General features: G+C 43.0%; 1 protein-coding gene and 1 pseudogene across 1 annotated transcript; both read left to right on the forward strand.

The window, feature by feature from the left end:
* Positions 1-582: 582 nt before the first annotated feature.
* Positions 583-4,378, forward strand: LOC130505134 (uncharacterized). Its single transcript, XM_056999728.1, has 7 exons — positions 583-2,197; positions 2,373-2,463; positions 2,751-2,908; positions 2,986-3,037; positions 3,133-3,215; positions 3,310-3,403; positions 3,539-4,378. Exons 1-7 carry the CDS (start codon positions 800-802, stop codon positions 4,084-4,086), a joined length of 2,424 nt encoding a protein of 807 aa, XP_056855708.1. The 5' UTR covers positions 583-799; the 3' UTR covers positions 4,087-4,378.
* Positions 4,379-5,715: 1,337 nt separating this feature from the next.
* LOC108838059 (uncharacterized) lies at positions 5,716-13,853 on the forward strand (annotated as a pseudogene).
* The last annotated feature ends 1,400 nt before the right edge of the window (positions 13,854-15,253 follow it).

The following is a 15,253-nucleotide window of genomic DNA, read 5'->3' on the forward strand; positions in this document are numbered from 1 at the left end:
AATTTTAAATTTCTAAATTAAAATAATATAGAAGTAGGTCATAAGTTTTTCCAATTCAAAAATATTAACATCCCTCAAAAACAAAGAAAATAAAATTATAAATACATAAACATATAACCATATTTGGAACTATAATTTCCATTAAAATAAATTTGTTAAAAAAATAATGTTGCACTGTTTTTGTTTATTTATATAACTTGGTCCGTGACCGTATAAATATCTTCTTTCACTTTAATTTTTTTCTCTGTACTAATGGTATACTATATATATTTGTAAATTAAAATGTATTACATAATTTTTAATATAACATTTTAAAACACAACTAAGTAATGCCATAATCATATTTTTTTAAACTAAAATAAATAGTTAAATGATGTTTTTGCTTTTGTATCACTTTCCCCTTTGGGTATTTCTATCAATGAAGTTAAAAAAAAATGATGTTTTTGATTAGTGGAGAAATAAATGGTACGAATTAAATATACGATCGTCATAAAAGGAAAAAAGGGTTTTTAGCAAATCTTGTAAAACAAAACGAAATTAAATGGAAAGAAAAGAAAACATTAAATGGAATTAAAAATCGTTGCGGTGCGTCTTCTCCCTCCTCGCTCTTTGGCAGCAGTACAATAAACATTAAAACAGCTTTCTCTCTCCTCTCTCCCATTACTCCGATCTGACTCTCTCTCTCACTACTCAACCTCCCATTGGCCGAGCCTGTTTGATTATCGGAAACCCTAATTCCTCAAACTCGGAAGCATTAGCAAAGTCGAATCTCACAAACAGTTGCGGGGATGGTGAGAAGATGCTGCTAAAACAGTCAGTGATTAAAAAAATGATGATGACGAAGAACGGACGAAACGACGTCGTAGACGAAGAAGAAGATAACGACGATTGTTTCTACGAGTCACTGGATCGCGTCCTCTCTTCCTGCTCTTGCTCAACTTCCAACTCAGACTACGACTCCGACAACCCCAACCCCAACCCCAACATCCCCGATCCGATCCACGATCCGACTCCGTTTCCCCTCCCATCCGGCTTCGAGCTGTGGAAAACGGAGCCCGAGTCCGTCACCGAGAGACGAACCAGGCTCTTACGCGGTTTGGGACTCAGCGACGAGCCGGATCTCCCTCCCGCGACGAGCCACCGTAGAAAAGCCATCTGCAGCTCTCATCTCGCCAGATCAGACGTCTCGATCTCGAAGCGTAACGGCCGATTCGACAATGTCGATTCTGGTAAGCTTCGAGGATCTGTAGATAAGCTCCGTACGCGTAACAAAGAGACGATAGAGACTGTAGAGAAACAGAATGGGAGGAGAGATGTGGTTCTAGAGGAGCAAATGTGCACGATTAGGAATCTAGATACTGGGAAAGAGTTCGTGGTGAATGAAGTGAGAGAAGACGGGATGTTGGAGAAGTTGAAGGAGGTAGGCACCGATCGTCAGTTGACTCTGGAGGAGTTTGAGATGTGTGTTGGGACATCACCGATTGTTCTCGAGCTGATGAGGAGGCAGAATGTTGAAGATGATGTTAGTAAAGACTCTGTGGATTTGAGTGTAAGTGTGAGTGGGAGTAGAGTAACTAAGCATAGACGGAGAGGGAGTTGGCTAAAGAGTATAAAGAACGTTGCTAGTAGTGTGGCAGGAGGGTACAAAGAGAGACGAAGTACTGATGATAGAGATTCACTGTCAGAGAGAGGAGGAGGAGGAGGTCAGAGGTTTAGCTCTGCAACTGATGATAGCAGAGACATGTTGTTTCATGACCCTGAGAGAGTTAAGGTTAGGCAGTACGGGAAGTCGTGTAAAGAACTCACAGCGCTTTTCAAGAGCCAAGAGATTCAGGCTCATAAAGGGTCGATTTGGAGCATTAAGTTCAGTTTGGATGGGAGGTATCTCGCTACTGCTGGTGAGGATTGTGTTATTCAGATTTGGAAAGTTGTTGAATCGGAAAGAAAAGGGGAACTCTTGTCGATGGATAAACAGCAAGACGATGGGAGCGTAAATTTGTTCCTTTTGGCAAATGGATCTCCAGAGCCAGCTTCAATGTCTCCCATGAGAAGAGGGAGGACATCTTTCAGCAGAAAATCAGTGAGCTTGGACAATGTTCTGGTTCCAGAAACAGTCTTTGGTCTTTCAGAGAAACCTGTGTGTTCCTTTGTTGGGCATTTGGATGATGTACTTGATCTTTCGTGGTCAAATTCTCAGGTTGGTAGCATTTTGTTCTGTTATTCCCAACCACTATTCTCTTGGGATGCAAACTTCCTTATGTGTATTTAGTTTAACTTGCTAGTGTTAAGTATACGCCTTCTGAACTGTTATGTGAGGATCTGCTTCCTTCAGCTATTCTTCTTTAATACTCAGGCATTGTTTTTGTTTCCAGCACCTGCTTTCCTCTTCTATGGACAAGACTGTTCGTCTATGGGATTTATCTAGCAAGTCATGTTTGAAAGTCTTCTCGCATAGTGACTACGGTAAGTGAATATAGCCTCTTGTACCGCACCAGTGACCATACTTTACTTGTTCTCCTAGTCTGTAGGAAACTAAGCATACATCGCAATGAGAATAAATTAGCCGCTTTGAGTGTGAACTCTGATTCTGGAAAGATTCGTTTTGTCAATATATTTGTGATATGAAATTTTAGACTCAAGCGGCTCTTCAATTTCACTGCAACATAGGAAGAAAAGATAACAATATATACGTTGGTTATGTAACATAAGATTTTCTCTCGGCTGATTTTTTTGTTTCCTGGTCCACACAGTGACTTGCATCCAGTTTAATCCCGTGGATGACAATTACTTCATCAGTGGATCCTTAGACGCAAAAGTTCGTATATGGAGCATTCCTGATCATCAAGTTGTTGACTGGAATGATCTTCATGAGATGGTCACAGCTGCCTGCTATACACCGGATGGTCAGGTACACCATTGAATTATTTCTATTTTGGGCTAAAATTAAAATAAGTACCTTAATGAAGCTCTCTTTGGTTTGTAAAGGGTGCATTGGTTGGTTCATACAAGGGGACTTGTTGCTTATACAATACACATGGTATATAAACTCATTAACCTTGTCTCTTTCTTAGAAGTCTAAATTGTTTCTTCATTTTTTCGAAACTTAATTTATTTTGTTATTTCGTTATTTAGATAACAAATTGCAGCAGAGAAAGGAAATCAATCTGAAGAACAGGAAAAAGAAATCCAATCACAAGAAAATCACTGGTTTTCAGGTAGAAAGCTAAAACAAGAAGCTAACAACACCGTTCTGTTCTTTTGATTTATACTTGCTAATGTCGGAAGCTCTTACTATTCTCATGAAACCAGTTTGTGGCGGGAAGTTCATCGGAAGTACTTGTCACATCTGCAGATTCACGGACTCGTGTTGTTGACGGTGTTGACCTTGTTCACAAGTTTAAAGGTAAACAATACTAACCTAAGAACTCTCTTCTTCGTTCTTACTCGGAAATGGATAACCTCAAACTTCTTGTGTGTTCTGTTCTCTCTTTGGTCTTAAAACGAAGCTAAGCGTTTTTAGCAAATTTTGGTATTGCAGGATTTCGCAACACAAACAGCCAAATCTCGGCCTCACTTACACCAAACGGGAAGTTTCTAGTCTCAGCAAGCGAAGACTCCAATGTATATGTATGGAACTACGACTCAGACTCTCGTGCTGGAAGAAGCAAACGTGTCACAGTCACAAACTCATACGAACACTTTTACTGTCGAGACGTCTCTGTAGCCGTACCTTGGCCTGGAAAAATCAGTAACAGCAACAGCCCTGACGAGTCTCCCATGACAGCCAATAACCCTCCAACACCTGTCAACGATCCAATCAACAACAAAACCGTCACCAACGGTATCATTTCGAGCGCCACAAACCGATACTTCTTCGATAGGATCTCGGCGACATGGCCCGAGGAGAAACTTTTGCTGGCTGCAAAGAACCGGGCAAGAACTAGCCCTCGCGTGAGCGTGGACATGTCTAATGGACCGGTTAGCAGAAAACCGAGTGCTTCGGCTTGGTCTATGGTGATTGTGACTGGCGGTTTACGAGGCGAGATCAGAACATTTCAGAATTTTGGATTACCGGTTCGTCTATGAAGCCACGGAGAGAGTTTTACAAATCAGCAAGCCCAAGGCAAAAGTGAAAAAAAAATTACTTAGTAAAAACACCTTCTCGAGTCAATAGTGTATAGATTGAGAGAAGGTTGGTTCTTCCAATAACTCTCTTTTCTCACCATCTTTAATTATTTTTTTTTACATTTGTTATCTTTAAAATTCAGATCTCTAGCAAATATATATAATTATTTTGAAAGAAAATTCATATACCATAGTATTGGAGTTGTATATGAATCAGGAATAGAACTGAGTATATGGCAATTCACACTTTGTATTTGCTACTAGGCTTATCTATACATGTAAGTAATTTGTGTATAAGTTCATCATTTCAATGAATAAGTTTATCCTCAGAGCAGATTGTCCATAACAAATTATGGCATATTTTTGTTCCATAGCTCTTCTGCCATACACAGAGATGGAGAGACCCATGAAACTTACAAGTAAAAGTATGTACCGAGAGGAAATCTAGTTCTCGTATTCTCATTGGCTGTAAGAGTATGACATGGCCGAAACTTCAGCTATAGATAATCTTAGAGCATCATTATGAGTGGGACGTCCTTAAAATCTTTTTCTTTTCTGATTTCTTAAAAAAAAAAAACCAATCGCGAGTCGCCACGTGTCGTCTGACCCGCGAACAGTATCTAGAACGCATGAAGGATGTTTCTTATATTGGGATTTTTGGGCACAGAAATTGAGAAAAGTGGCGGGGCACACACCAAAAAAACTAAGGACTTCCATTTGAGACACTGATAATGATGCTCTTAGTATTACATATATCCTCGGAAAAACATCTGCGGGGACCGCCCTTCACATGTCCCGACTCGTTTAGTAAAATCATCTCCAGTGGTTACTTTCATTTTTACTTTCAAAAATTTACCTTTTTAAAATAAAAAAATGAAACAATATTCACTCTAATTGTTTGCTTTATTTCTTGATTATAAAATAAATATTCCAAGTATGTTTAATCTTCAATTTATCATTAATTATTACTAGACACCTTATATTTTTTATATTTACTTATTTTGCGCAAATATTTTATTTTAACAATATTCCAACATAGTTATTATTTTATATAAATTTAATATTTTCATATAATAAATTTATTAAACATGAATAAACAAACACAAAACATCATAATTCGTATAAAAAAGACACCATACATATAATTTTTTTCTACAATTGATTAACAAAAGTGTCTAGTAAGAAATAAGCTTATTTATCTTTGACTCTTTTAAATTGAGTTACAAAGTTCTTAAAAATACATATTCATATGTTTTTGATATAAACATCTAATTAGATAAAAATAATAGTTGAAATTTTATAATTAATTAGATTATATTAAAGAATATAATTTATTTTGGTAAAAGATAAAAATAAATAAAAGTTAAATACTAATTTACAATGAAAAAATTTATCTTAAAAATAATGAAGATATGTACCGTAGATCTTCAAATTTGAAGCAACACCGTTCATTGTTTTATTTTGAAATAAAACTGAAATAAGGTTGGAAAAAAACTTACTTCAAAACGAAAAACAAAAAGTGAAAAATGAAGTGGGGTTAAAAATAAAGTGAATCTATATAAAGGCACACAAGCACAAACATTTATACAAACATTACATTTACTCTTTAACGTGACAATGGCCCTTCAAGCTGCTTCTTTGGTCTCCTCTGCTTTCTCTGTCCGAAAAGAAGTAATTAATTCGCTTTTTTACTTTTATTAATCATCTCCTTAACTATATTCCGTCTTATAGACTAACTAACATATTTTGGTTGCAGGGAAAATCAAATGCTTCATCATCAACATCATCATCATCTTTCAAAGAGTCTAGTCTTTTTGGTGATACACTTTCAGACCAAATCAAAGCTGATTTTGTCTCTTCCTCCTTGAGATGCCAGGTACATTTAACATAATCTCATTACTTGTAAATGTGTGTGTCTCGTTCGATACAGTGAAGGAACAATAAGATTGCTTGCAGAGGGAACAAAGCTTGAGGAACAAAGGAGCAATTATTCGAGCTCAAACAATCGCGACTTCAACCCCATCGGTCACACAATCTACCTTGAATCGCAAGAAAACCGTTAGAAAAGGAAATGTTATCGTCACTGGAGCTTCATCAGGGCTAGTGTAATGACCCGATTTCGGCCACAGAGTTCGTTAGCATGCTAACGCCCATGTACTCACCCAAAGGTCTAATATTTGTCTATAAATACCAGCTCATCTACTTTGTTTTCTCCACCAAGTTATCAAGAAAAGTTTTAGAGAGAGATAGTGAGTGGAGTTGTGATCCTTTTGCAGAGAGAGTCGCCTGAGGTCGTCGCCGGAGCCACCGTGTCCAGTGATCTCGTCCAGCCAGTCACCACCGCTAATCCCCTTAGGTAACCGCCGGAAACCCCTTGCATTTTAGGTTTAGTTTCGGCCGTTTTAGTAAATCAACCATAACTCCCTAACCGTTGCGAATTTCTTGTATGAAAGACCACCATCGCGTTCCTCTCGTCGAGACGAATCCGTAGCCACCAGAATCGCCGCAATCGGAGCTCAGACGAAGCCGTACGCACCCTCCAAAGTTTCGCCGGAAATCGTCTCCGCCACCACCGGATCACCGCTTCGCCGCCGCCGGAAATCGTCTCCGCCGCTGGCCACCGCCGTGCTCCGCCGCCGTCCACCGTCGTACTCCGCCGACGCTCCGCCGACTCTCCGCCGTGCTCCGACGCTCCGCCGTCGCCGCCGTTGACCGCCACCGGTGACTCGCCGGCGACTCGGCCAACTCGGCTGAGTCGACCCGGTGAGTCAACTCGGTGACTCGGTTAACCGGTCGGTTTGACTGGTTTAAATCAATTACGATTTGGTTAGGGTTGGTTAGAGTAAACCGGGCGGTTAAAATCAATTTGAAATCGGTTAAGGAAAACCAATTGGTTAAATCAAATTGATTTCTGGTCAAAGGTTGACCGGGTTGACTTTTGACCAGCGGGTTGACTTTTCTTTAGGCGCCCGTTTTGAGTCGTTCGAAAGGCGTTTTGACTCGAATTTTCGCCATGGTTTCAGATTTAGAGTCTATTTGAGCAGCTGGAGTTCATAGATACCATTTCTCTTTATTTGCTAAGGTGATGGTCTATTCCGTAAATCCCGTACCAGTATAGAATTCTTCCTATTGTAGTGTAGTCTCGAAACATGATATGTCTTTGTGAATTGAGTCTGTTTGATTGTCTTGTTTGTTTATTATTATTGATTGTTAAACCGGAAATAGGATAATAGAGGATTCAACGATTGAGTGAATTGATTGATGCTAAGAATTGTTATACATATGTAAATATATATATAAGTGAGTCCATGTGTGGAGATTGGCGGGGGTACAGAGACGTTTGTACTTACGACGCCTATGATTGAGGAGATTGGCGGGGGCACATGACGTCTGTGCTTACGACGCCTATGATTGTGGAGAGTTGCGGGGGTACAAAGACGTTTGTACTTACGACGCCATCAGGTTAGCGGGGTACAGCTTGGACCACTGTATTACGACGCAAAATGGAGTGTATATATCTATATCCTTATGAGGAAATGCGGGGTGCAGAGAATATATCTATGTGCTATCATCGCATTGGTTGTAGCATGTCTAAGTGCACTAGACATATATTATTTGTTTGGTGTGGTGTAATAGGCGCCGTGTTTGTTTCATGTTAGAACTAGACTTCCATAGTGGGAGTTCTATTTACTCAAGTCTGTGCTTTGCGGTTTAGTTTTCCATACCTCACTGAGCGACTCCCCTGTTACTCACCCCTCTTTCTTTCCCCTTTCAGGTGAGACCGATGAGCAGGAGTGACCATATCGGACGAGTGCTACTATTTGGGCTCGTGGGCTTTATCATTTTATCCTTTATCGTTATTGGGCCTCTAGGCCTTCGTACTTCTATCGTTTACGCTACTTTCTATATTCAGAACTTCGGACTTATGTTGTTATTTATATTTCGGATTTGACTTTATGGTATTGTATTTGATTTTATGATATGACATGGATTTTATTATTATTATTCCCGCTGCGCTATTATTTATTTTATCTCGAATTATTTTATTATTATTCGGAAGTGGCGGTCGCCACAGTTTTGGTATCAGAGCCGTGTTCCATCCCGGTTCTGTCCCGGGAAGGCGATTTCTGGAGACTCGGTTTTTATTCGGTTTTAATCGGTTTTCAAATGTTTATGGGGATATGGGGATTTTAAAAGTAAAATAAAATAGCACATTTCCGTTAGATATCACTCCTTTAATTGTTGGTTTTAGTCAGAAGTTAACTCGTTTGCCTTCATTTCAGATGCCGCCGAGGAGAGCTACCCGTGCTCAGATCGCTAGAGATGCTAGAGAGGCTCAGGATGAGCATGTTCAGCCCGCAGTTCCGCAGCCCGTTGCTCCGCAGATTGATCAGGATCATGAGACAGATGATTCAGGAGTCAGTTCAGCAGATTGCCCAAGAGGCAGCCAGGCAAGCCGCTCAGGAGGCTGCCCGGGTAGCTGCTCAGGAGGTTGCTCGACAGATGGCTGCAGCTCAGCAGGTTCCGCAGGGTCCTCAGATTCATGTGCAGCAGGGTCCGCAGATTCATATGCAGCAAGTTCCGCTAGTTCAGGTCCAGCATGATCATCAGGTTCCAGCTCAGCAGGCCCCAGCGCCACAGTATCCGCAGGTTCCTATTCAGCCAGTTCCAGGTGTCTTTCATGTTCCGCCGCCGCCACCCGTCATTCCAGTGCATGTACCCGAAGTTGATGAGACATTTATGAGGATGTTGTCGCAGATGAAGTATGTGAACTTGGAGCATTTCAGTGGTACCACAGATCCTACACTTGCTCACGATTGGAGGCACAGTTTGGATAAGTGTTTGAACACTATCTCATGCCCACCAAGACATAAGCTTAGAATTACAGAGTTGTATTTACGCGGAGATGCAGCAGTATGGTGGGATGGAGTGCGAGTGATGCACCGCGGCGAGATGACTTTTGAGGATTTCATGTATGCGTTCAACAAGAAGTATTTTCCAAGAGAAGCTTTGGATGAGAAGAAGAACGATTTTGAGAGTTTGAGGCAGGGTGGAAAGTCTGTCAGAGAATATGAGCATGAGTTTCGCCAGCTTCACCGATTTGCGGGTAATGGTATGGATGAGGAGGATCTGATCAGGAGGTTCTTAAAGGGGATGCGAGTGGAACTTCGCGGTAGGTGCAGTATGGCCACCTATACCAGTTTGGAGGATCTGGTAGAGAAAACAGTTGTGCAGGAGAAATGCATGGCAGAGGAACAGAAGTACTCCAGGGCAGTTCAGCCTAAGTCCGGAGGATCTTCTTCCTCTCAGAAGAGGACTTGGGAGCAGACCGGGACACCTCGTTGTGGGCGTTGTCGTCGCCATCATTTTGGAGAATGTTTCCAGTGTTCTAACTGTGGTCTGTTGGGACATCTTTTGAGGGATTGTTGGAGGCCTCCGCGCGCTCAGGTTGGAGCGCCAACAGCACCAGTAGCCGCTAACAGGAACTGTTACGGGTGTAACCAGCCAGGTCACATATTCAGAGATTGTCCGAGGAGGGGCAATGCAGCACTTCCGCCGCCACCAAAGCGTTTAGCCATCGCTCCACGTGTGTTTGCGGTTGGAGAAGCAGAGGGAGCCGAGCCGATAGCGGGTATGCATCCTTATCATACTTGTTATGTTTGTGTATTATTGGATTCATGAATATCATTTGTAGTTAGTAAAAATCTCGTGTAGGATTGGTTTCGGTTGGAGGTGAGCCCGCTCACACCTTATTCGACACAGGAGCTTCTCACAGTTTTGTGACTCCGCGCTTTGCTAAGTGTTGGTCTTTTCGAGGAGTCTTCGTGCAGAAGGCTAAGCAGATTCAGACTGCCGGTTCAGAGAAGTTGGGAGCAATCGGTATTCATCACGACGTACCAGTTACACTTGGAGGAGTTGAGTTTCTCGGAGACTTGACAGAGATGGAGCTGAGTTTCTACGATGTCATACTTGGGATGGATTGGCTATCACGACATAGAGTTGTATTAGATTGCCCGGAGGCAAGAGTTAATATCCCTAGAGCTGAAGGGAATATCGTTTTCCAGGGGACTCGGGCACACCAGGGAATTTCTATTGTTTCCATGTTGCGTGCAGAGGAATTGTTGGAGAATGGAGCAGAGGGATTTTTGGCGACCATTTCGATGGACAAGGATGATGATCAGCTCGAGCTACAGGATATTCCAGTGGTTGCCGAGTATGCAGATGTTTTTGAGGCTTTAAAGGGGCCACCACCAGCTAGAAGTGACGTTCTTGCAATTGAGGTGGAACCAGGGGCAGCACCAGTTTCACGAGCTCCTTACCGTTTAGCTCCCGCAGAGATGGCTGAGTTGAAGAAGCAGTTGGAGGAGCTATCAGATAAGGGGTTTATCAGGCCGAGTACTTCACCATGGGGAGCACCAGTATTGTTTGTGAAGAAAAAGGATGGAAGTTTCAGGCTTTGTATCGACTACAGAGGTTTGAACAAAGTCACCATCAAGAATCGCTTCCGCGTATCGACGAGTTGTTGGATCAGTTGCAAGGAGCTTCATGGTTTTCTAAGATTGATCTAGCATCAGGATACCATCAGATTGCCATAGCAGAGGGAGATGTAAGGAAGACTGCTTTTCGTACACGCTACGGACATTATGAGTTCGTAGTGATGCCATTTGGGTTGACGAACGCACCAGCAGCATTCATGAAGCTAATGAATGACGTATTCCGAGAGCATTTGGATAAGTGTGTGATTGTTTTCATTGACGATATCTTGGTTTATTCTCGGAGTAGAGAAGAGCACGCTGAGCATTTACGGATTGTTTTGGAGAAGCTTAGAGAGCATCAGTTGTTTGCTAAGTTAAGTAAGTGCAGCTTCTGGCAGAGGAAGATTGGATTTCTCGGTCATGTGGTTTCAGAAGAAGGAGTTGCGGTAGATCCAGAAAAGATTAAAGCTATTTCAGAGTGGCCGACACCTAAGAGTGCGACGGAGATCCGCAGTTTTCTCGGTTTGGCAGGATACTACATGAATTTCGTCAAGAGTTTTGCTAGCATTGCAAAGCCAATGACAAAGTTAACGAGCAAGGACGTCAAGTTTGATTGGACAAATGAGTGCTCGGAGAGCTTTGCTGAGTTGAAGCGACAACTGACTCAGACACCAGTTTTGGTACTCCCGAGGCCAGGGATACCATATGAGGTTTACACTGATGCATCAGGCACTGGATTGGGATGTGTATTGATGCAGGAGGGCAAGGTCATTGCATATGCATCACGACAGTTGAGGCCCCACGAGGCTAATTATCCTACGCACGATTTGGAGTTAGCGGCAGTTGTCTTTGCGTTGAAGATTTGGAGGTCGTATTTGTATGGAGAGAAGGTGAAGATCTTCACTGACCACAAGAGTCTGAAGTACATTTTTACTCAGACGGATTTGAACTTAAGGCAGCGTAGATGGGTGGAGTTGTTAGCAGACTACAACTTGGAGATCGCTTATCATCCGGGAAAAGCTAATCAGGTAGCAGATGCCTTGAGTAGGCGCAGGAGCGATGTTTCAGGAACCAATGGGAGTGTATGGGAACACTTGCTAGTTTCAGATTATGCGCCACTACCGTAGATGGAGAGACAGTTGGCCTCGAGTCTGTAGAGCAGGCAGATTTACTATGGAGGATACGCAAAGCTCAGGATGTCGATAAGGCTTTGTGTAAGCAGATTGAGATCGAGAGTATTGGATATCACACAGCGTCGAGCGGGATGTTCATGTACCGGAACCGAGTTTGTGTGCCCAATGATGAGCTGTTAAGAAAGGAAATCTTACAGCAAGCACATCACTCGCGTTTTTCTATTCATCCGGGGAACACCAAGATGTACCGGGATCTGAAGCGTTACTACCATTGGCCTGGTATGAAGAGGGATGTTGCTACATTTGTATCGCAGTGTCAGACTTGTCAGATGGTTAAGGCTGAGCACCAGGTTCCTAGCGGTTATTGCAAAACCTGCCATTGCCGGAGTGGAAATGGGATATGGTGACTATGGATTTTGTATTGGATTACCGACTACTTCAGGAGGGAAGAATGCCATATGGGTAATTGTGGACAGACTTACCAAGTCAGCCCATTTCTTAGCGATTAAGACGACCGACGGAGCGAGTCAGTTGGCGCAGATTTACATCGATGAGATTGTGAGATTGCATGGAGTTCCCGTGAGCATTGTATCGGATCGAGACGTAAAGTTTTCATCTATATTTGGAGAGCCTTTCAGAAGGCACTTGGGACAAAGGTCCATATGAGCACAGCTTATCATCCGCAGACCGACGGTCAGTCAGAGAGGACTATTCAGACCTTAGAGGATATGTTGAGAGCTTGCGTTCTAGATTGGAAAGGAAGTTGGGCAAAGTATTTGCCTTTAGCTGAGTTTGCCTACAACAACAGTTATCACTCGAGCATTAAGATGGCACCGTATGAGGCTCTTTACGGTAGGCCTTGTCGCACACCACTTTGTTGGACAGAAGTGGGGAACGACGTGAGATTGGACCAGCAATGGTTCAAGAGACGGTAGAGCAGGTGAGATGCTCAAGAGTCGGCTTAAGAAGCCACGACCGTCAGAAGAGTTACGCAGATAAGCGGCGTAAAGATTTGGAGTTCCATGTTGGCGACTGGTATACCTGAAAATGAGAACATTTCAGGGAGGATCTAAGACTCGGAAGCTGAAGAAGCTTAAACCGAGATACATGGGACCATATCCTATTTTGGAGCGGATTGGAGCAGTTGCAAATTGGATTTATCGGCAGAGTTATCTGACTTCCACGATGTGTTTCATGTTTCCGTTTTGAGAAAGTTGTTAGAGAGCCAGAGCTCATTTTGCAGCAGCCACCAAGTGATCTTGGCAAGAATTTATGTGCGCCTTGTCAGCCAGTGGAGATTTTGGATCGCCAAGTGAAAGCAGTTAAGGGAATGATGACCATGTTGGTCAAGGTTCGTTGGGAGAGAGATGGGATTCGAGAAGAGACATGGGAGTCTGAGCCTCAGATGAGGATTGATTATCCAGAGCTGTTTCAGGATGGTGTTGGACAGTCAGCGGACGACTCGAATTCGAGGACGAATTCTTTATTAGTGGGGAGAATTGTAACGACCCGATTTCGGCCACAGAGTTCGTTAGCATGCTAACGCCCATGCACTCACCCAAAGGTCTAATATTTCCTATAAATACCAGTTCATCTACCTTTGTTTTTCTCCACCAAGTTATCAAGAAAAGTTTTAGAGAGAGAGTAGTGAGTGGAGTTGTGATCCTTTTGCAGAGAGAGAGTCGCCTGAGGTCGTCGCCGGAGCCACCGTGTCCAGTGATCTCGTCCAGCCAGTCACCCACCGTTAATCCCCTAGGTAACCAACCCGGAAACCCCTTGCATTTTAGGTTTAGTTTCGGCCGTTTTAGTAAATCAACCATAACTCCCTAACCGTTGCGAATTTCTTGCATGCAAGACCACCATCGCGTTCCTCTCGTCGAGACGAATCCGTAGACACCAGAATCGCCGCAATCGGAGCTCAGACGAAGCCGTACGCGCCTCCGGAAGTTGGGTCGTCGTCACGCGTGTCGTCCACGCGCGCCGCCGGAAATCGCCTCCGCCGCCGGCCACCGCCGTTCTCCGCCGCCGGCCACCGTCGTCCTCCGCCGCCGCTCCGCCGTCCTCCGCCGGTAAGCCACCGCCGCCCTCCGCCGTCGCCGCCGTTGACCGCCACCGGTGACTCGCCGGCGACTCGGCCAACTCGGCTGAGTCGACCCGGTGAGTCAACTCGGTGACTCGGTTAACCGGTCGGTTTGATCGGTTTAAATCAATTACGATTTGGTTAGGGTTGGTTAGAGTAAACCGGGGGTTAAAATCAATTGAAATTCGGTTAGGGTAAACCATCGGTTAAAATCAATTGAAATTCGGTTAGGGTAAACCATTCGGTTAAAATCAATTGAATTTCGGTTAGGGTAAACCGTTGGTTAAAATCAATTTGAAATCGGTTAAGGGAAACCAATTGGTTTAAATCAAATTGATTTCTGGTCAAGGGTTGACCGGGTTGACTTTGACCAGCGGGTTGACTTTTCCGTAGACTTTGACCAGACCCGTTTTGAGTCGTTCGAAAGGCGTTTTGACTCGAATTTTCGCCGTGGTTTCAGATTTGGAGTCTATTTGAGCAGCTGGAGTTCATAGATACCACTCTCTTCATTTGCTAAGGTGAGGGTCTATTCCGTAAATCCCGTACCAGTATAGATTCTTCCTATCGTAGTGTAGTCTCGAAACATGATATGTCTGTGTGAATTGAGTCTGTTTGATTGTCTTGTTTGTTTATTATTATTGATTGTTAAACCGGAAATAGGATAATAGAGGATTCAACGATTGAGTAATTGATTGATGCTAAGAATTGTTATACATATGTAATATATATATAAGCGAGTCCATGTGTGGAGATTGGCGGGGGTACAGAGACGTTTGTACTTACGACGCCTATGATTGAGGAGATTGGCGGGGGCACATGACGTCTGTGCTTACGACGCCTATGATTGTGGAGAGTTGCGGGGGTACAGAGACGTTTGTACTTACGACGCCATCAGGTTAGCGGGGTACAGCTTGGACCACTGTATTACGACGCAATGGAGTGTATATATCTATATCCTTATGAGGAAATGCGGGGTGCAGAGAGTATATCTATGTGCTATCATCGCATTGTTTGTAGCATGTCTAAGTGCACTAGACATATATTGTTGTTCTATGTGTGTGTAATAGGCGCCGTGTTTGTTTCATGTTAGAACTAGACTTCCATAGTGGGAGTTCTATTTACTCAAGTCAGTGCTTTGCGGTTTAGTTTTCCATACCTCACTGAGCGACTCCCTGTTGCTCACCCCTCTTTCTTCCCTCTTTCAGGTGAGACCGATGAGCAGGAGTGATCATATCGGACTAGTGCTACTATTTGGGCTCGTGGGCTTTATCGTTTTATCTTTTATCTTTTATTGTTATTGGGCTTTAGGCCTTCGGACTTCTATCGTTTATGCTATTCTTATTTTCAGACCTTCGGGCTTATGTTGTTATTTATATTTCGGATGTTTATTTTCGGATTTGACTTTATGATATGACGTGGATTTTATTATCCGTATTATT

The sequence above is a fragment of the Raphanus sativus genome, unplaced genomic scaffold (assembly GCF_000801105.2).
Source record: "Raphanus sativus cultivar WK10039 unplaced genomic scaffold, ASM80110v3 Scaffold2033, whole genome shotgun sequence".
Taxonomy (NCBI): domain Eukaryota; kingdom Viridiplantae; phylum Streptophyta; class Magnoliopsida; order Brassicales; family Brassicaceae; genus Raphanus; species Raphanus sativus.